Genomic DNA, 19,392 nt, shown 5'->3' with positions numbered 1-19,392 from the left:
ATACGGTTTAAAAATAAAATAAAAAATAATTCACGATACGCTGCCGATACAGCGTGAGATACTCCCTCCCGATACGTTGGCCCAACTAGCCCAACAGATATGGCCCAACTAGCCCAACTAGTCCAGCGGGTTCACCCTTCTTTCCCCCGTCCCCTTCTCTCTTCTGCTGCTCTCCTCTCTTGGTCTTCCATTCCAGGCGGCGACGACTGGGCCAGCGGCGGCGCCACTCGCCACGTCTTCGCGGGGCCCTTTGCCGGCGACGAGCACCCACGAGGTATGCCCGCCGCTTCTCTTCCCTTCCTTCTGTGCGAAACGGAGCACACCAAAACCTAGTCTAATCTATTTGTATGCAAAAATGTACGCCCATGCCCTGTGCTCGGTCCGCCCCTACCTATCGCTACATGTTTCACTTGGTATAGCTGTCTAATCTAGCTTCTAGATCCAATGTTGCACGTACTACGTTACTTGTTCAATCTAATCCAGACTGACCAACCTTCACCCTACTTGTATTTGTGCCTCTATCGTGTCTGTTGCTGAACTGTGTATTGCAGTCTACCATTCTTTGGTTTTGTGCAATTTACCATTTCCATCATGTATATTTGCATCTTCTTCATTTGTGTACAGGACACCTCATAAATTTGAACAGACATCTTGGGGTTCCTCTCCCTCAGAAGAGGCTGGACTAGGAGAAGAGAGGGATATACAATGACTGGTGGATCAGGTGTGGTGGTGATAGATAATGGGGGTGGCCTTCTCAAGGCTGGCTTTGGCGGGGATCAGGATCCGATTGCTGTGGTGCCCAACTGTATGGCCAAACCCCCTGGTGGCAACACCAAGAAATGGCTTGTGGCTGACCAGCTGCAGGCGGACGATGTCGACGTGACTGGCATGACACTGAAGCGCCCCATTGACCGTGGCTATCTTATCAATACTGAGGTTCAGAGGGAGGTCTGGGAGCGGGTTGTACGCAACTTGCTGAAGGTGGATCCTAACAACTCATCCTTGTTACTGGTGGAACCCATGTTCAACCCTCCCGCTCTGCAGCATGCAACTGACGAGCTGGTGTTCGAGGAATTTGGGTTCAAGTCTCTGTGTGTTGCAGATGCTCCTTCCCTTGTCCACCTTTATGAAGCTAGCCGCCAACCAACGCTCTTTCGTGCCCAGTGCAGCCTTGTTGTTGACTGTGGCTTCTCTTTCACACATGCATCCCCTGTGCTTCAGAATTTTACTCTAAACTATGGTGTGCGGCGTATGGACCTTGGTGGCAAGGCCCTTACAAACTATCTCAAGGAGCTTGTCTCATACCGTTCGCTTAATGTCATGGATGAAACTCTTCTCATTGATGATGCAAAGGAAAAGCTATGCTTTGTCTCCCTTGATGTCCCTGGTGATCTGCGCCTTGCCAGGTCTGCTGCCTTCATTATCTGTCATGTACATATCATATTTTCAATTCTTCTTTTTGTCTGTTCAGGGTTAAAGTGCAATAGAATTTCCGATAAAATTTGAGGGTTGAACAGTGACCTTTATGTTCAAAGGCATCTAAGAGCATGTAGCGTTTGAAAATTTTAGAGTGACCTGTGTAACCAATTTAACTGCATCTACTGATAGCCTAGTACTTCTGGAACTGAATATGTTAGCTTCCAGAACAAAAGGTGCTGTGTGTGCATGTTTGTGTGTGGGAGAGAGTGAGCTAGCATCTTCAGCTGAAGAATCACAACAGGCATGCAAAGCATGAAAGACTTTAAATTTGAATTTAAAGAATGCAAAATTTCTCTCTGTGAAACAAACAAATAAATAATTAAGCACACTGGATTATATTTTTGGAATCATCCTATACTTGGGTTATGTTTTCTCCATATTGTTGTTTGAATGTGTTCATAAAGCACATTTGAGTTAGAATGCTAAGAGATGCTGTCCAACCATGCTAGAAAAATGTTACTGAGGATATGCTTTCAGAAGTATATAGCATATTGGATTTTAGATTTGTTTGTAACACATGTTCCCTTCAAGTGCTTTATTATGTTGAAAACATGTTAAACAGTGTAAAATCATTGCCTGGAAATTGGAACTCTACTAATCAGTTTAGGAAACTAAGGGATTTTTATTAGTACTCAGTTATCTTAGCAGCTTGCTTTGCAATTGCTTGGCAGGTTATCTTTCAAGGACAACCCTTTTAGATGTTCTTACATTCTCCCTGATGGTATAACATACAAGAAAGGGTTTGTCAAGGACATGGATGATGCACTTAGATACTGCTCTCTGCCTCTCAATGAAGAATCAGATAGAAAGGACCATGGCTTGGAGACAAATAAGTTTGAGGATCGTAAAAAGCCAGAATTAAGTCAAAATGTAACATCCTTGGTCTCAGTTATATTCCTTACATTCTTTTGGTATCATTAATGAAGATTTTATCTTTGTAGGAATTTGTATTGACAAATGAGAGGTTCCTTGTCCCGGAGATGCTTTTTCATCCAATTGACCTTGGTTAGTGTCAATGTTAAACATCCTGTATACTTTCGTTCTTCAGATTTTAAATGTGTTCCGTCATTTTGTCCTTCCGAATTTTGTTAGGCATCATATCAGTTTTATACCTTTCTTCTTTCCAGTTTTTTCCCTAAAAGTCAGTGCAAAACACAAGGATTTTCTGATGGGGAAGATTTTCCCTGTAAATATAGATAATTGCAACACCAGTAATATATCTAAGCTCAATAGCTACTTGGATAACAATCCTTGCCAGTGACGAAGGACCAGCAGTTCCATTGACCTGCTAATTCATGTCCTCTTTAGTTTGCATCTGCTTACTGAATTTCACTTCTATCATTGTTTTTTCGTTAACGTTGGCCAGGAAAAGAACACAAGAGATTTATATATTTTTTTTCAATTTTCTTCTGCACACTAGTTTCTTAAATGCTTGGTGAAGTTCACTTCTATTATTTTTTCCCCATGATATTGGCAAGGCATAGAATCTAAGAGGTTCATAACAAATAGACTCTGCTAGGTTAGCATGTCTGCAAGCTGCTCATTGTTGCCAGACTAATCTCTGCTGCTTGATTTATAGGTATAAATCAAGCTGGGCTTGCTGAGTGTATAGTTCGTGCTGTACAAGCATGCCATCCATATCTTCAACCTGTGCTTTTCGAGAGGTATAATTTATTTGGATGTATATCTGCACCCCTCTTGATCTTTGAATATGCTATTCATATGAGTTCACATCTGTTTGGGTTGTTTCCAGCATCATCTTGACAGGTGGAAGCACATTGTTCCCCAGATTTGCTGAAAGATTGTAAGTAGTTTCTTTAACATTACACACACTATACAGTGAGCTGTGGAGGGGCTGTCAGATAAACTTGTTCTTTTTTGTATTTCAAGGTGACTTTTTGTGATGTATTACAGGGAGAGGGAACTTCGGCCTCTTGTCCCTGATGACTACCAGGTGAAGATAACTCGTCAAGAGAAGTATGCCCGGCTGTCTCTCTCTGATCTAAGAAGAAGAAAAAAAAAGAATTTTTTTTTTGTCTCCCTCCGTTGCCCATTTATGTATACTAATGCCATTATCGCACACTTTTACTTTGTCTAGCCCAATTCTTGGTGTCTGGAGAGGTGGATCCATTTTGGCCTCCAGCCCTGATTTCGAATCAATGTGCGTCACAAAATCAGAGTACGAGGAGATGGGATCAGCACGGTGTCGGCGAAGATTTTTCCACTGAAGTGTAGTAGAATGGATCATGGTTTTGTAAATATGATGAGGCAATTCCGTAGATCAGGCCAATCTGATTTTTGTTTAGGGCAACTAAATGGCTACTGATGATTTAGAAATGGGAACATATCTAGTAGAAACCACACCCTTCATGAAAACCAGTGCAAACCACGTAAAAAAGTCATATAAATTCACCAATAAAATCACACGTATAGATAATATGATGATGAACAATCTTGTAAAATATCTTGTCCAAACTCGACTTCGTTTGTGAGATATAAAAATAACAAATACCAAGGCTGAAAGTTGTCCAAATGATTTATTAGAATCTTTTATTTTTATATCTCACAAACGAAGTCGAGTTTGGACAAGATATTTTACAAGGATGTGTATCATCATATATCATCTACATGTGTGATTTTTTTTGTGAATTTAGACGAATTTTTATTTTGGTTTGCACAGGTTTTCATGAAGGGTGTGGTTTCTACTGGATATGTTCCCTTTAGAAATATCCTCTCTTGTGCACTAAATGGCGACTGATGAGGCCCTCCGCTGGTTCGAAAAGTGTAGCTCATGCATGACTCGTAAGTGAGATTTAAAAGGGCTAACCTAGTCTACACTTTTTTTATAAAAAAAAGGCTACCTCGTCTACACTTTTTTTTTAATATAAAAAGAGCAAAACCTCGTCTACACCTGGATGGTTTTGAGCGGGACTTGGATATTTATGTGGTATTGCGATCTGTGGCAGAGTTCAAATAAAAACGAAAAAAAAAAGTAACAGCACAGGCCAGAGTCCACGGGCTCTTCCTGAATTGCGCATGAAAACCAGTGCCAGAACCAGTCACCGTTCCACTTCCGTCTCCCAACGAGGTAAATCAAGGACAAAATCCATCCGGGCAGCATTCAAACATTGTCCAGGATTCCAGGTCAAGAGAGAAGTTGAAAATGCCATTAAACCTGCGATGGCCAACGCCATATGATGTCCAAATGAATCTGATATACATTTCCGTGGGCATTGCCGTGCCGTAGTGCCACTACATTCTCTCTACCCCAAAATGGCGAGGAAGCTGCCTCTGTACACCACCAACCAAAAGGTATCTACTCGCCCCAGCCAAGCCAGTCCAACCCAACCCAGAAATAGATCCTAGGGTTAGTATAAGAAATAAATAAACTAAACTTCCCGATCAAAATCATCCCCCCCCCCCCCCCCCCCCCGGTTTCCGGGGTACTATCCAATCCAAATTCCTAGCTACCCAGGGATTTGGAGCGGTCAACTGATGAATTCCGCTGCTCCTGGATACCTCAAACTCCTGTGAGAAGCGCTCGGATTGGACCCGTCAATATTCAATTGTCAAGGGTTTCTCCTCCAGGAAAGCATATACTCGCGACCTGAACTTCTGGGCCAGCTCAGCAAGATCGTTTGCCATCTGGGTATGGGGTAACCGGTTCGCGACATCAATTGTCAAGGTTGCACAAAGCTTACTGCGTGTCAGCACTTCCAAAGTTGGTTTTGAAAAGTTTGCATGTGATGCCAGCCGGTTCAGAAGGATAAGAGCCTCTCTCATCAGCAGACACCTGCAGAAACCATTTTCACATTAGTACTTGTATAACAAACACAGGTTCTTAAGGGCAACTGAAAGCGGTGCAGGTTAAGATAGATAGTTGCCAACAGGAAGGTGCAGATTGCACTGAGCTTAGATGGTTAGCATTCATTCATTGCCACTGCTCTATATCCATGCACTACTTGCTATTTCCAAAATCACAGTATGATCCAGCAAGCTAGTAATGCACAAGACTGGGACGGAAAAAGTTTGAGAGTACCTTTCTTTCAGTAACTCCTGTGTTTCAAATTGCATTTGGGATGCAAGGACTTGCATTATTAGCTCCAAGAAATTGGCACCACGGGCACTCACTGGACCTAAAAGCACCTCATATCCCAATTTGCCACTGGAAGCAATATATGCTAACAGAACGATAACAAGCCGGCAAAGCTCAATTTCCTGAAAAATAAAATCTTAATTGTTCGGCTATGAAGTAAAGTGAAATGACAAGTTAGGAAGCTATGCTGAATCTGAATTGTCTCTAGCTAGACCCTTGGGAACACTATACAATGCTTTTTCTTTAACGATGGTAGGTGAAAAACAATCACTATGTTTAATCCATTTGGTCTAGTCTTGAAGGGTTCCGATATCACAGAATAGACTCTAGCTAAATATTTCTACATGCGGATTTGCAGCCTGAAAAACTTAAGAAGTAGCATACCAGAGAACAAGTTGTCCCACAGGACAAACACTCAGATAAATCCACTAGAACTGAGCTTATGACTTGTGATCCATCATTTTGACACCCTTCTGATTCCATCTGTTCAGAACCATCTTTGCCTCCAATACGCAGCAACTTCAACCTATCATTTTCACACCCTTCTGATTCCATCTGTTCACTGCCATCTTTGCCTCCACTACACAGCAACTTCAACATCACTGGGCCTACCAGAAACAGGAATTAGGTTGCAATTGCAAGGATAAAAGGCATGCACTGTTCAACAAGCACAACAAGATATATTCGAAGTGGAAAACAAATTGTTTAACCAGAAACCTCCATTAAACCAATTCCACAACAACTGAACGTAACTGCTACATAAGCATTTCAAAGGAAGGGATGGGACAGAAACACCGGGTAACTACAGTTTACACTAGAAACGCCAAAATCATGCCTTTTCCATCTAGACATTAAAAATAAGAGCTTGAAATAGAGATACCAGAACCAATTCCCGTTATGCTTATGAGGAATGGAGGGATGGGGAGTCCCCTAGGGGAAGATGAGCTTTTGGTACACAATTAACTCAAGTGTAGGAATGCCTGAAACATTTAAGTTTCCCAGGCATGTCTAAAAACTAGGGAATGGAACGATACTCCATGTGCTGTCTTCTATTAGAGGTCCTAAAGTACATGCCGTAAAACTTTCTAAAGCTAGTATCTTCTGTTCTAAAGCTAGTGGGAAGAAATGAAACATATGAGCACGAGAACTTACAATTCAAAAGCAAGAAAAGTAGACGCACAGAATGCTTCTTTACAAGCAATCCATTTTCTTTCTGCAATAGCAGATGCAATCTTGTTATTACAGAAGTAAATCCGAATCTGAAAGTAGCAACATTATATCATTAGCATCCAACCTTGTGACCAACTAAAAAAGGAAACACTACTCAGATGCTTGTTTACCTGTGGCGTTCCTCTTTGGGATCTGTTGTTCTTAAAATGAGAATCATTATGGATAATGCATCAGTTCGAATTGTTTCTTCTGAGTACTTGACCGCAACTTGAAGCATTACAGTGAAGACTGAACTCCAGAAAGTAAAAGGAAGAGACATATTATGCTGTCTCAATAGATTTTCTGCATCCATAAGGCTCAGCAAAGCGGAACTGTCTTTGTGACTGTTCTCCAAGTTTATGTTGACATATGGTTCAACAGAAACATTGTTCCTGAGGGTACACTGAGAAAAATCAAATTAAAGTTCATAAGCATGGGAACCTACAATTGTAAACAACAAAAAGTATAGTACAATTATGCAGGCCACTTAAGTAGCAACATTTTGAATATAGAAAAAAATGCCCAGTTCATCACATTTAGAAACCACATCACCATTTCAACCCCTAAAAAATAGAAAAACTGAAGCAGAACGAGATGCATGGTTTACAGATCGACAAAGCAAAATAGTAGCAGACCAACAGATATCATTTGAAGCACTACAAATCACTTTACAGCTCAGAGTCAGGGTAAAATATCCAAGTTGAAATCGAATTTGAGAAAGAAAAAAAACTTGGATCTTAGTTAAAAGGAACAAAAACAGTTTGTTTTGCTTCATCTGATATATGGACAATTGATTACTGTTTGAGTCCAGTGATAAACCTAAGCCCCATATTTATTTCAATTGTAAAATGCAGCTATTATGGCAACTAGAAATGTATTCCATTGATGAGTATACCTTTCACTAGACTTGGTTCCATAATTCAGCAAGTGTTGCAATATACTGAGCAATATCCTCAAAGTTCTACTGACTATAGCAGCCTGAAACGAGAAGGTGAAAATAAATAGCATATAAAACAAAGCAAAAGGACTTATGTGATAAAAAAAATTTGACAGCATCAGTTGAGCCACAATCCATAGGAAAGGTGAAAGATAAACTGATTTATATAGCCAAACCATTACAGCAATGTGCAGGACAAAATTAAGTGTATTATTTCATCGTTATTGTTCCAACTCCCTAAGTATATATGATGAGGTGATGGATGCCATGATGGACTCAACAAAAGCCAACAGTGATGAATGAAGCTACTATTGATGTTCAAAACTGATGGTGGAATCATTTTGCTATTACTACTAGCATTTTCCCAAGTCTAAATAAATTAACTGCTGATTCTTTTATTATTCACAAATAAATCAACAAGCTAAAAGGTACAGCATTGCTTCAGTACTTGCTGCAGAAAGGGTTATAAATAGCTTTTGTGAAGATTACTTCATTCATTGTTAGTTCCTACTGATCTATGCTCGCTAGGGTCATCACTCTTCACAATAAGGTACATGTTTAAACTGGAACTTAGTAGAAATGAAATTGCTGTTCATCAGTATTCGCATTAGAAACATCATTTTCCTTCCAGCATAATCACAAAAACTCAATAGCAAATTAGGACCACTCCTAGTTTATATTGTTAGTTAAAAAATACATGTGAACAAATCAATTCTGTCATGTATCAGTCTTGAAGAAATTAGTACAAGATCACACTTAAGTGCTGCTATTTCTCCGTACCAGTGAGGAAGCAAATCACATATCCATAAGTGGTAGTTAAGCAATAATAGAAATGGCAAGATAAAATATTGCTATGGGAAAAAGGGGAAGAAACTCGGAGTCTCGAGATCTTACATTATCAAAAACACAGAGATTTAGCACTGCTTCAAGGAAAGTCTGTATTGGTATCTTCTCATTATTCATCTGCAGATAAATTGGCCATATTAGTCAACTTAAATGACTTGATTAAAATGCACAATGTAGACTTCAAATGCAGAAGACACATGCAGCAACCATCATATATCGAATTGAAATACTCATGCAATTTAGGACATATTGTGGCTGAAAACAAGTTTTATACCAGCCCCGGCATAGAAATGAGGGGGCAAAAAAGATTGGGAATTGCATGTCAGTGCAAAATGCAACAAAAAGGTGCTTTTTACATAACACTCACCTTAATGAACATGTCATATACTTGGGAAATAGCTTCATTCATGGAGGGGCTTGCTTCACAAGAAGTTTTACAGTTCTCTGTCAATCTGGTACATTGGAGAAGTGACAAAAATTCTTCTGAACAAGAAACAATGATCTTTGATATCAAATTCCTCCTTGATAAACTGTTAGTTGGCACCCCCCAGATTGCACGTAGATTGCCAGAGATACGCGCAACCGATATTTTGTTGCATTCAAGATGTCCACTGTCAGAGGTACTATCCGTCTGGACTCCTATCGCCTTAATTTCCTTGCACATAGTGCTTCTTGGTTCAAAATGGGTATTTTCCTACAACACACAGAAGATATCATGCAAATTTCCAGCAGAATATGACATAGTAGGATGCAAAAAAACTAGGGGTGTTACCTCCAGAGACAATCCTCCAGAAGTACTTATTCCTGTTCATCAAGTTGAATCGCCAATAAGATTCAAAGCAGGAGGATAACAAAAAAGTATCAGCAGCAAAATAGCTCAAAATCTTACCATTATCGATCATGGTGCGTCGCTTCAGTTCCATGTCCTCAGGTAAATCAGTTTGATGCCCTTGCTTCATATACAGATCAACTTGCAAGGAATTGGCATCATTATCTTTGCCATTTGTCTTGTCTGTTCGCCTGGTGGATGCCCAAGAAGAACCCCCAACATGCAAAGCCCCATTTGCAGGGGCATGAAAAGACTGATCAACATCCATCCCTGTGCTGCAAACATCTTTGCTGGCAAAGCTGCTGAATAAAAAGAAAGAGAAAGGGGGGAAGTGTCAACGGTCTAGGAACTGATAAAAAAAACAATACATGTGAATCAAATAATATTTCACAGTAGTCATGTTCAAATTCTTCAGAAACAAAATGCATGACTTGCTACCTCACCGTGAGCATCATGATGACTGAAATTATGTGTATATAAACCAGCAGTACTTACACATTTGCTTTTTTCATATTTTGAATCTCCACTTCTTTGGCCTTGATTTGAAGATCTTTCTTTGTTCTGTCCTTTCTCAGCTCAGAGCATTCATTTTTCTGCATACAAGATTGCAAGGAATCACCTTGTGCTGATCATACAACTTAACTAAAACAACACCGATCAATTGATAAAACGAATTTGCCCAAAGCCCCAGTTTACTATATCAGTCCTTATCTCAATGTAACTTCAATCAAGTCAAGGTTGAGCAAATGCAAAGCTCAAACAATTTACAGGAATACAGAATACAGCTAATGCCGATGAGACAGGGTACACACCAATTCATTGATTTGCTTGGAGGCACGGCTCAGCTCCCTCTGCAGTGGTTAAGATCAAAAGCGTCAGGAATAGAACACAAATGCATCAAGCCAAGTGAATGGCTCCCAAACACAGCGAGAGGAATCACCTTGAGCTTCTCGAGCTCCCTCGATTCCCTCTCCCTCTTCGCGGCCACGCGGCCGCCCGACTCCGCGATGATCGCGAGGTCGCTCTCCTCGGCCGCCGGGCGCTGGGAGAGCTCGCGCGGAGGGGAGAACCCGCGCCCGACCATAGCCATTGCCTCCCCATCGCTGGACGCCGCGGGCGGCCGCGGGAGCGGCGGGCGCTGGGTGAGCTCCCGCGGAGGGGAGAAGCGGAGCGCGGGGGAGGGGTACGACGCGGCGGGGAGGTACGAGACCGAGGCGGAGGCGGCGGGGAGGTACGAGACTGAGGTGGAGGTGGAGGCGGCGGGGAGGTAGGAGATGGGAGCGGCGGCGGGGAGGTATGAGATGGGGGCGGGCGTGGGAGTGGTAGTGGGAGTGGGGTTAGGGTTGCGGGAGGCGACGGCCTCGTCAGTGGCGCGGAAGAGCTCGTCGAGGAAGCTCGCGTCCTCCCACTCGTCGTCGGCGCCGCCGTCCATCCCCGCGTTCCCCCTCCTACTCCTCTCCCCGGCGCCGGAGTTGGAGGCGGCGGCGGCAGTGCGAGGAAAGGCAAGTGGTGTGGCGAGCTGCGGGTGGGGTGGGGTTTCGCCGTTTCGGGGGGGTTTTGGGTTCAGCCGTATTTAATTGCAAGCAAGTCCTCCCTTGGACTGGATATTTGGATAAACCTTTTTTTTCCGTTTTTTCAAAATCAAAATGCGTAGTAATAACATCAGAATATTCCCCGGAGATGTATTTTGCAGAAATTTCATTGCGAGACAGCATGAATATGAAAATTTTATTTTCCCAAAAATATTAATCCTACATAATTGACATTATAGTAACAGCCAGACAAGGAAGTAAAAAAAAAGGCTCAAATGATTCCTCTTGCTTTCTTGTCATTTCCTTTGCAATTGACTTCCAGTATTTCAATGAAACAAACCATGACATAAGGGGAAAAAAAGACTGAAGCAAAAATTCAGAAGGGGGAAATCAGGTTACAATATCCTCACCATTTTCCACTGATCCAATAGAGACCCAAAAAAAACTAGGTCATATTCAATTAACCATAGAAAATAGATACAATTAGCGACGGGCAATTATAACCACGGATCTGTCTGAATTCCAACTATCTATCTAGATTCCAGGGCCAATGTAGCCACTGTTTCATCTTTCCCTTCTCTGGTTAGCTGGCCATAATTTGCCTGATGGCTGCCCGCTGCGACAACGATAACCTTGTTGGAAAGGCCACATTGAACTTGATTACCAGCTTCCCCTTCTTCCCCGGCTCCTTCCTGATCGGCCAGCCTTCATTCTCCAGCACCACCTCGTACCCAGGGCGGACTACTTCCTCCACCCTCACAGGAAGATTCCGGCCATCAAGGGTTCTGAGGTTTATCGCCGTCCCAGCGAGGGCATCCACCAGAGGGATCTCCTGCTTTACAAGAAGGTTGTTCCCATCAAGAATGTACACATCGTGGGGCTTCAAGTCAAGGACGAAGGTCAGGTCCTGTGCCAACTGGCCATGCAGCTTGTCGCCTTTGTTCGGAAATGTAATCTTGGTTCCTTTCTTCCAGCCAGGCAACACTTCCACTGCCAAGATCTCTGTTTCAACTTCCACTCTTCTGCACAAGATGAGATTCAGATGAATAGTCTGAGAAACAGCACAATTCTTTATTTTCTTAGTAAATGTAACATCAAATAGATTTAGATATCTCAAGCTAATCATGCTGTTGTGTAATTAACAAAACGAAGAGGAATTTTGGTGTTGGTATTTGTTTCGGGGGTAAAAAAAAAGCAAGAGTAACAGTTGGGATCATTAGCCAATTATCTATCCTTCCCATTGCTTATGATTGGAGAAGGAAAGTGGGCACGCAGGACTGAAGCAAGAAGTATTTATAGAAGTGGTATACCAAGTATGATGTCAAAATGGCATGATTTTCCTCCAAAAACTGTTTCCATGTCAAGCAATTACCAGCCAGCAGGCTCATCAGAGTTCAGGCAGACATTAGCATGACCTTGCAGCCATATGCTCAAATTAACTTTTTCCAGGATTTCATTTTGGGAGTTGTCAGAGAATTTGACCGGAGTAATGAATATTATTGGAGTATGACTGCTAATTTCAGCCAATGTGAAGTTGAAAAGAGCCAAATGGACAGACTGTTCCATATCTGCAAGCTCCCGTAAACATGCTTCGATATGCAAACAAAAAATAAGTGCCGGTGACACATTTTCAACTCAAGCACCATGTATATGCATTCGATGATTCAAATCTCAGCCTTCATGATTTATTCAAATCTAGACATAATAGCATTCAGCTTGCGGGAAAAAAGGGGGAAAACATACTGGACTCAGTATAATGCAATGCAAATGGAAGATAACAGAATTCAGAGCATATCTTAAGTATGGAAGAAAAATCATGTTCTGCATGTTCAAATTTCTAAGTTTTGCAATGTTCGCACATTGATCCAAACACTTATGCAAAAAAAGAAGAAAAGCACCACATTGAAGAACAGCATATCACTACAAGGGAATTATAGGGATATGAGGAAAGACATTCAACATACCCATCTGGCTTTGCAACATTCCTAGTGATCTTCATTTTCCTTTTTGTTCCATTGTACAACTCTTCAAGAGTGCAAGGTAATGTTTTTTCCACAGGCAGTGGCTTTTCTGCCTGGCTTGTACTAGCACCACTCTCCTTCCGTGAACTAGAAGGAGCTTCACTCCTACTGTTCCTTGCTGAAGTCCAATTTGATCTTTGCTGAAATCGCATCCGGTCTTGGTCGACAGAATAAGTCTTGTTGCTTGCCATGAACTCGGCAAAGAAATCATCTGGGTCACTAGGATTGTACCGGAAATTACTTGGACCGCTTGGGCCAGCAGCTGTGGAGGAGCGGCTCTGTGAGCCAGGTGGAGGCATCCCCTTTAAGCCTTCCTCACCATATTGATCATAAATTGCACGCTTCTCTGGATCACTTAATACCTGCACTAATCATCTAGAGTTGGTCAGCAAAAGAGAAAATAAGCAACAAAGCTCCTGAAAAGGAGTTTACATTATAGAGACAGTTGAAAAGAGGAAAATATGAGACAAATCTTATACGTTGATTTTTCTACATTAGGCTGAAAGTGATCCAGAGAATAGTGCAATTTTGCTCTTTTTACTCTCTCCTGGAAGTACATGAAGACTATGAGAGGACATTTTTAACTCACAGTAACGGTACTTTACCATAACACTAAGTCCGAACCTCACCATTTCAAACCAATGTTAGCAAAGTATTTACAAGTTAGGAATTAGACTTCCAAGATGCCAGGATAGAATAATTACTTTTGAAACTTAAGAAAAGTGCAGGATCATAATATGTTTCTTTTGGCATAAGCTTCACCATCAACTTGTTTTATCGAATTTGATTTTTTTTCCCTAATATCAGAAACTAATTGATTCAAGTGGCTCTCGTTTAGTGAAAACCTATTAATATTAATTAAGGCGTGAAGACATGAAAGTAAATGGGGCAGAGGGAGACTCTTCTTAAAAAATACTCTAGCTTTGCAAATAAATTAAAAGCATGAGCTATGCGTTTCATTTGGTAGATCCAAGATGCAGATTTAAAATGCTGAATGGGAATCTAGCCATAAGTTGGAGATCCAGGTAACTTCAAACTTGAGCTCAAAAAATTTGTGACGCATTCTCAGTCTGAAATAGCTATATACATGGTATGTTTGGACTACTAGAAAAGCCAAACTTATTAGGACTTGAGGCGTTTTGAGGATACATCTATAATTAAAAGAAACATAACTCCATTTACAAAAAATAAAAGATTTCCATATGCATACATACCACCCAAATAAAAGTAAACGATCAACAACTACCATTTCCTTTCAAAAATGGGGACATATGCTTCCTAATGCGTCACATTGGAAGGAAAGCTGATGTGCAAATTTCACTTGCCTCATAGGCCTCAGTTATCTGCTTGAACTTTGCCTCAGCCTCGGCACCTCCAGTCGGGTTCTTGTCGGGATGCCACGTCCTCGCGAGCCGCCGGTACGACTTCTTGAGGTCCTCCAGGGTCGCATTGCGATTCACCTTGAGGATGTTGTAGTAGTCCATTCCCATCTGCTTTTGCAGTCAGGAAACCACAAATGTGCAGTAAACCATTAACCCTAGATCAATGTATCCCCAGACTCCGAATTTTCAGAAGCCCAAATTAACAAAACATTTGGGAGCTCCAGTCAGGGGCGGACCCAGCATAGGACATGGGTGTACCCGATTCTTTTTTTTTGCAAAGAAATCGAAGTTATTAGTAGATATATAAATACATGCACATATTGTAACTGGGTGGGATCCGGATGCAGATAGCTTACAGGAAAGGAATGGATCAATAATAGTAACTTCGCGGCAGGAAGAATAGCTCCGCGGTATTAGGGTTTGGGTGCTCCGTTTCGCGTATCAGGAGAGGAATAGAAGGGGCGGGCATACCTGGTGGGTGTTCGTCGCCTGGTGCCGGCGAAGGGCGCGGCGAAGACGTGGGGAAGGGCGCCGCCGCTAGCCCAGTCGTCGCCGGAACCCCCCTGCTGGCAGCGCGTCGGTTATTGCTGATTCTTCGTATCGTTTTTCTTATTTTTTGGGATAACTTCGCGACTCTGTCTGGGCTGGGCCTAGCAGGCTCCTGCCGGCCTAAAACGGGGTGGCGGCCTGCTAAGCGCGCTTACGGGGCTGGCTTGCGCCGCATGGTGGCGGCCTGTTAAGCCCACCACGTCGTATATACAGGACCACGCGCAGCGTAACTAGATTATGGAAAGTGCTGGATCATACAAAATTAAGAGGAGTTCAAAGTATACTTATAATAAACCCATTCCGTATCACTGTAATTTTGAAAAATCTCTTGAACATGAGACAATGTCCTTGGCAGTCTCGATTCAGAGGCGTGAGGCTTAAGAAATCCAAATCCACAGACAGAAAACACTAAGCAAAGCAAAGTATTCTAACCGCGTGGGTTGTCTTTTCCTGTGGGAGTCTCATGGCAAGCCAGACCAACCAACCCACCAGCAAGCCAAGCCAAGGAGGCAAGAAGGCAACACCACACCACTGCCGATCTCTTCTTCCTCTCCTCCTCTCTCTCCAGCTCTCGCCAAACCAGACCAGACCAACCCACCCACTGGACCGGACCGTGCCTGCTTTCTGCCAGCCCTGGCTCCCGCGATCCACTCCTCTCGAGTTCGACGGAATCCCGGGGGGGAGAGAGGGAGAACAGCAGCCGGCCGGCCGCAGAGGGCAACAGCTGCCTAAGAGCCCGCCACCCGCAGGCAGGCAGGAAGCGGCGGGGGGATGGGGCAGGCTATTCGGAAGCTCTTCGATTCCTTCTTCTCCACCAGGGAGATGCGGGTAATAATGATATCACCCTCCCTGTCCTTTCTTCCGCCTTTTATTTTTTGATTTGATTGCTTGCTTGCTCATGTAGATGTAGGTAGGTTCTTGGAACCTCTAGGCATGCCTGGTGTAGTCTGATTCTCGAACGAACCCTCGCAATCTTAGGTTACCCACTTTGGATTGTATTGTGTTTGTTCTGCTGGAGGAAATATGAATGTTGCTTGGGCTGGCACTGCACAAGAATTTGGGCGTGTGGGTTGGGCCTTGATAGGTTACAAGCTGATGCCGTTCCATGGCAAAGCTCCGATCCGAGTTCTTGGTTGGGAGTAGCGTGTGAGCAGGGGTCCGTTATTTAGGATTCTGTAATTGATTGATGTCTCTTTTAGTCTAGTTATCAACTGTGTTGTGCATAAATCAATTGAATTCGGTGCTTGGCCGCTGGTTCATTCTTGCGTTGTAAAATAAAAGAAAAAACTGTAGCATCCTTACAGTGAGCTGTGAAGTGGGAATTTTGAGGATGTGGATTGAGGAAGCATTAAGTAATGTACATTAGAAGTAGATGGGTCTACCAGGTACTGGAATCCAACCCAGCTAATTTTCTTATCGCTAAAATGGACTGAAAAGATATCTTGTGATTCTAGTTAAATATACTTCTTTTCAGGTATCCACCTTGACCTAATGAATCATTACATAAAGTCTTTACTCATTGCATCATCCTAAATCAAGTTCTGTTTTTATTAATGGTTATCTGAGTCTGTCACTAATAGTGCGATTACCTTCTTCAAGGTTGTGATGCTTGGTTTGGATGCAGCTGGTAAAACAACAATATTGTACAGGCTGCACATGGGAGAGGTTCTTTCAACAGTCCCTACAGTGGGTAGGTGACCCGTATCATTATTTATTTCCTTATCTATCTACAATGCTGAATCAGTGAGGTGTGTCAACCTTTGTCTTTACAATTTGGATGATGGGGTGAAAAGACCATTTCCAGTCAGTTCATATATTAATATGTTTTTTAAACACTTTCTTCTAAATCATGTTACCTCGTATAATGCTCTGGAGTTTATTCCTTTTTTCTTTTGTTCTTTTCAACTTTGTTGCATACCTTATTTCTCCATCCATTGATCTAATGGTTGCCTCTGGTAACATAAATTCTCCCCTGCAGGTTTTAATGTGGAGAAAGTTCAGTATAAGAATGTGGTATTCACTGTGTGGGATGTTGGGGGCCAAGAAAAACTCAGGTCGCTGTGGAAGATGTATCTCAGTAATTCTGATGCACTGGTAATGACTATTACATGGAAGTCTATATATACGTTCTAGCTTTTCATTATGTCTGTCTGGTTCTTTCGTAGCTCTAATATTTCTCACTTCTTGCTTTGAACTTTGCACATTGTTTATCTCCAATTGTAGTTAATTTCCAAATCATGGCATATGTGCATACATGGTCTCAAATCTAAGCACATTTTGTAGAAAACTGCATCGTTGAACTTAGTAAACTGGTGTAAAGAACATAAATGAAGAGCATTTAGTGGTCTTGCTAAGTTTGTGTTTCAGCTTTCGACTTGTTGCAGATCTATGTCGTTGATTCTTTGGACAGAGAAAGGATTGGAGATGCAAGACAAGAATTTCAGGTTACTATTTCATACTATCTCCATCAATACAGAACTTCCTGGCACCTTGAATTATGTCTGTTGATGATATGAGGTCCTATTAACATGCATTCTTTTTATCCTTCCAGACTATTATCAAGGACCCTTTGATGGCAAACAGCATAATCTTAGTATTCGCAAACAAGCAGGACCTGGTAAGTTAAACCAAGAATTTGGAGTGCTAACTGCTACTTGTGTAGTTTTTTATTACTGTACTGGCATTCTCACATCAACTGCTTATGTGACTGTATTACATGTTCTTTCTTTAACTCTTTCCTTCTTTGCATATTCAATTCTCTTACAAGGTTGCGTGGTATCCAATGTCTTTTGCATTGATTCTATGCGAGTCAAATTTACCTTGTAAAATACAAACTTTAACCTGCACTCTTTTCTTTTGAGATGTTAACCTGTACTACATGTTAGCGAGAAATCAGGGTTTTTACTTTCATTAAACAGTGAATATGTAGACCATGCTGTGTAGGAACTGTTATGAAAACTGCTTGTGTCCATATGAAGCTTTTTAGAGTACCATGAAAACAATCCTTTGAAATTCAGTATGGCTAATTGAAAAATGGCAAGTTTAGCACAACTGCGAATGCCTGCAGATTTATGAAAGGTTCGAATGAGCAGTAATAGAGTTACATTCCCAGACTGATGCCTTTCTTCTTCGTGCAGAGAGGTGCGATGAGCACAGATGAGGTTAGCGAAGGACTGGGATTGCATGATCTCAGGAACAGAATATGGCACATACAGGGGACCTGCGCACTCCGTGGTGAGGGCCTATACGATGGGCTTGACTGGCTTGCATCCACCTTGAAGCAGCTGCAAGAATCAGGCCATGCAACTTCAGTTGCTGGCCCTTCCATCTAACTCAACAGAAGGTTCTATAACATTCCGAGCACACGTTTGAACTCCTTTTGTTTGTGGTACTAAGAGATGAACATCGACCGTTTCCTTTTGCTTCCACCTAACTTGTTGCAAGTCCAAGATATGTTATCGCTATTCATTTTTTTAGTTCTCTCCGTTCATGAATGTATGATGTCAATGCTTCGACCAATTCTGAAATGCCTGTTCTGTTTGTGCAGTGACCTCGGTGCCTCAACCAGATGATGCCTGGTGCCGTGATGATCCGTTCATTTGCCACAAGCCCACAGGAATATGCTCCAGCGCAAGCATTCCTTGGTGTGGCTGTCCAGTGCCCGCAGATGGAATTCGTTTGCTTCATATGAGCCAATTCACGCGGCAGGAACTCGCATACTTTCTTCCTAGATGTTTGTAAAGCCTTAGATGAGAGGACGTTGTGTGTATCGACATTGATCTTGTCTTGTGTGTATACTTGAAGGCTGGTGCATGCTGTTGTTTTGGTGATTGATTTCATGTCAATAAAAGAATTGCTTTGTGATTCTAGCACATACAAGCTTTTGGCAAAGTGCTAGCAATTGCGGAATGTGTTGCTGCTTCTTTTTTTTTCTCAAACATGGCTGAGTGCTACACTTAAAACGAAAAAAAGCCCAAACCAAAAAGATACACTTTCCATTTTATAAACAGTAAAATATTCCCTTTTTGCAAGGAAAGAATACTCCTGAAAATGCTAAGGCCCCGTTTTCTTCCACTGACTTATTTTTAGCACCCGTCACATCGAATGTTTAGATACTAATTAGGAGTATTAAACGTAGACTATTTACAAAACCCATCTTCTCCTGAAACGCACATGTTTCCCACCCCCAAGGGCCCCCTCCCACTCTCTCGACTCTCGTAGGGTTCCGGCACCGACCGCCGACGGCGTGGTCCCAGATCCAACAGCGGGGCGGCTTCCCCTCCCATCCCGGGTGGCTGGCGCGTGGCCCTGCCGCGCCGGCTTCAACATGGTATCTTCTTGTGCGGCCGCTCCGTGCCCGCGCGCACTATGCTTATCCTGCTGCAGCGGGAAGGACGCCCGCCCAGTGCCTTTCTCTTCCGGCCGACTGGCGGCCACCGGTGCCTCGCTCTCCGAGCTGAAGCTCCAGGAAACGGGGGCTGCACGGCTGCTTCTCATCTAATCCTCCTGCGC

General features: G+C 42.5%; 4 protein-coding genes across 8 annotated transcripts; 2 read left to right on the top strand and 2 right to left on the bottom strand.

Moving 5' to 3' along the window:
* Positions 1 to 60: 60 nt before the first annotated feature.
* On the top strand, positions 61 to 4,227 carry LOC101756113 (actin-related protein 6). Of its 3 annotated transcripts, XR_002677256.1 has the most exons (9): positions 68 to 274; positions 647 to 1,406; positions 2,151 to 2,349; positions 2,421 to 2,484; positions 3,059 to 3,143; positions 3,233 to 3,283; positions 3,394 to 3,456; positions 3,578 to 3,815; positions 4,206 to 4,227. XR_002677256.1 is itself a non-coding variant. In XM_022825733.1 (8 exons), the coding sequence occupies exons 1-8, from the start codon at positions 100 to 102 to the stop codon at positions 3,705 to 3,707; spliced, it is 1,527 nt and encodes a 508-aa protein (XP_022681468.1). In that variant the 5' UTR covers positions 61 to 99; the 3' UTR covers positions 3,708 to 3,837. The 3 variants fall into 3 exon arrangements, 2 of the variants coding, with proteins under 2 accessions (XP_022681468.1, XP_004952025.1); XM_022825733.1 differs by lacking the exon at positions 4,206 to 4,227 and having other exon boundaries at positions 61 to 274; positions 3,578 to 3,837; XM_004951968.3 differs by lacking the exon at positions 4,206 to 4,227 and having other exon boundaries at positions 137 to 274; positions 625 to 1,406; positions 3,578 to 3,837.
* A 323-nt stretch (positions 4,228 to 4,550) lies between these two features.
* Positions 4,551 to 10,926, bottom strand: LOC101755714. Of its 3 annotated transcripts, none has more exons than XM_012843824.2 (13): positions 10,337 to 10,926; positions 10,209 to 10,247; positions 9,892 to 9,989; positions 9,457 to 9,695; positions 9,340 to 9,371; positions 8,935 to 9,261; positions 8,616 to 8,684; positions 7,680 to 7,762; positions 6,916 to 7,176; positions 6,728 to 6,834; positions 5,960 to 6,183; positions 5,519 to 5,697; positions 4,551 to 5,272 (listed from the first exon to the last, which is right to left on the bottom strand). In XM_012843824.2, exons 1-13 carry the CDS (start codon positions 10,826 to 10,828, stop codon positions 5,035 to 5,037), a joined length of 2,388 nt encoding a protein of 795 aa, XP_012699278.1. In that variant the 5' UTR covers positions 10,829 to 10,926; the 3' UTR covers positions 4,551 to 5,034. The 3 variants fall into 3 exon arrangements, with proteins under 3 accessions (XP_012699278.1, XP_004952024.2, XP_012699280.1); XM_004951967.3 differs by having other exon boundaries at positions 4,618 to 5,272; positions 9,457 to 9,698; XM_012843826.2 differs by lacking the exons at positions 4,551 to 5,272; positions 5,519 to 5,697 and having other exon boundaries at positions 6,044 to 6,183; positions 6,728 to 6,788; positions 9,457 to 9,698.
* A 260-nt stretch (positions 10,927 to 11,186) lies between these two features.
* LOC101755305 (dnaJ homolog subfamily B member 1) lies at positions 11,187 to 14,936 on the bottom strand. The gene is made up of 4 exons (XM_004951966.3): positions 14,803 to 14,936; positions 14,275 to 14,439; positions 12,893 to 13,311; positions 11,187 to 11,950 (listed from the first exon to the last, which is right to left on the bottom strand). The coding sequence occupies exons 2-4, from the start codon at positions 14,437 to 14,439 to the stop codon at positions 11,512 to 11,514; spliced, it is 1,023 nt and encodes a 340-aa protein (XP_004952023.1). The 5' UTR covers positions 14,803 to 14,936; the 3' UTR covers positions 11,187 to 11,511.
* A 418-nt stretch (positions 14,937 to 15,354) lies between these two features.
* Positions 15,355 to 18,771, top strand: LOC101754903 (ADP-ribosylation factor 1-like 2). The gene is made up of 7 exons (XM_004951965.4): positions 15,355 to 15,708; positions 16,480 to 16,570; positions 16,859 to 16,974; positions 17,265 to 17,324; positions 17,432 to 17,497; positions 18,018 to 18,223; positions 18,428 to 18,771. Exons 1-6 carry the CDS (start codon positions 15,652 to 15,654, stop codon positions 18,210 to 18,212), a joined length of 585 nt encoding a protein of 194 aa, XP_004952022.1. The 5' UTR covers positions 15,355 to 15,651; the 3' UTR covers positions 18,213 to 18,223; positions 18,428 to 18,771.
* The last annotated feature ends 621 nt before the right edge of the window (positions 18,772 to 19,392 follow it).

The sequence above is a fragment of the Setaria italica genome, chromosome I, assembly GCF_000263155.2.
Source record: "Setaria italica strain Yugu1 chromosome I, Setaria_italica_v2.0, whole genome shotgun sequence".
Classification (NCBI taxonomy): Eukaryota; Viridiplantae; Streptophyta; class Magnoliopsida; order Poales; family Poaceae; genus Setaria; species Setaria italica.
The sequence above is the reverse complement of the archived record's forward strand: the minus strand, read 5'-3'. Positions and strand labels throughout refer to the sequence as shown.

Coding starts and splice junctions, on each gene's coding strand:
- LOC101756113 (XM_022825733.1), top strand. CDS start 100: ATGGCCCAACTAGCCCAACTAGTCCAGCGGGTTCACCCTTCTTTCCCC. Junction 3,284..3,393: donor CCCAGATTTGCTGAAAGATT/GTAAGTAGTTTC, acceptor GATGTATTACAG/GGAGAGGGAACTTCGGCCTC. Junction 3,457..3,577: donor AAGATAACTCGTCAAGAGAA/GTATGCCCGGCT, acceptor TACTTTGTCTAG/CCCAATTCTTGGTGTCTGGA.
- LOC101755714 (XM_004951967.3), bottom strand. CDS start 10,828: ATGGACGGCGGCGCCGACGACGAGTGGGAGGACGCGAGCTTCCTCGAC. Junction 9,262..9,339: donor CTGGAGGATTGTCTCTGGAG/GTAACACCCCTA, acceptor TGTGTGTTGTAG/GAAAATACCCATTTTGAACC. Junction 7,763..8,615: donor ATCTCTGTGTTTTTGATAAT/GTAAGATCTCGA, acceptor TTCTCGTTTCAG/GCTGCTATAGTCAGTAGAAC.
- LOC101755305 (XM_004951966.3), bottom strand. CDS start 14,439: ATGGGAATGGACTACTACAACATCCTCAAGGTGAATCGCAATGCGACC. Junction 13,312..14,274: donor AGATAACTGAGGCCTATGAG/GCAAGTGAAATT, acceptor TGATTAGTGCAG/GTATTAAGTGATCCAGAGAA. Junction 11,951..12,892: donor AATGTTGCAAAGCCAGATGG/GTATGTTGAATG, acceptor CATCTTGTGCAG/AAGAGTGGAAGTTGAAACAG.
- LOC101754903 (XM_004951965.4), top strand. CDS start 15,652: ATGGGGCAGGCTATTCGGAAGCTCTTCGATTCCTTCTTCTCCACCAGG. Junction 15,709..16,479: donor TCTCCACCAGGGAGATGCGG/GTAATAATGATA, acceptor ACCTTCTTCAAG/GTTGTGATGCTTGGTTTGGA. Junction 17,498..18,017: donor TCGCAAACAAGCAGGACCTG/GTAAGTTAAACC, acceptor TTCTTCGTGCAG/AGAGGTGCGATGAGCACAGA.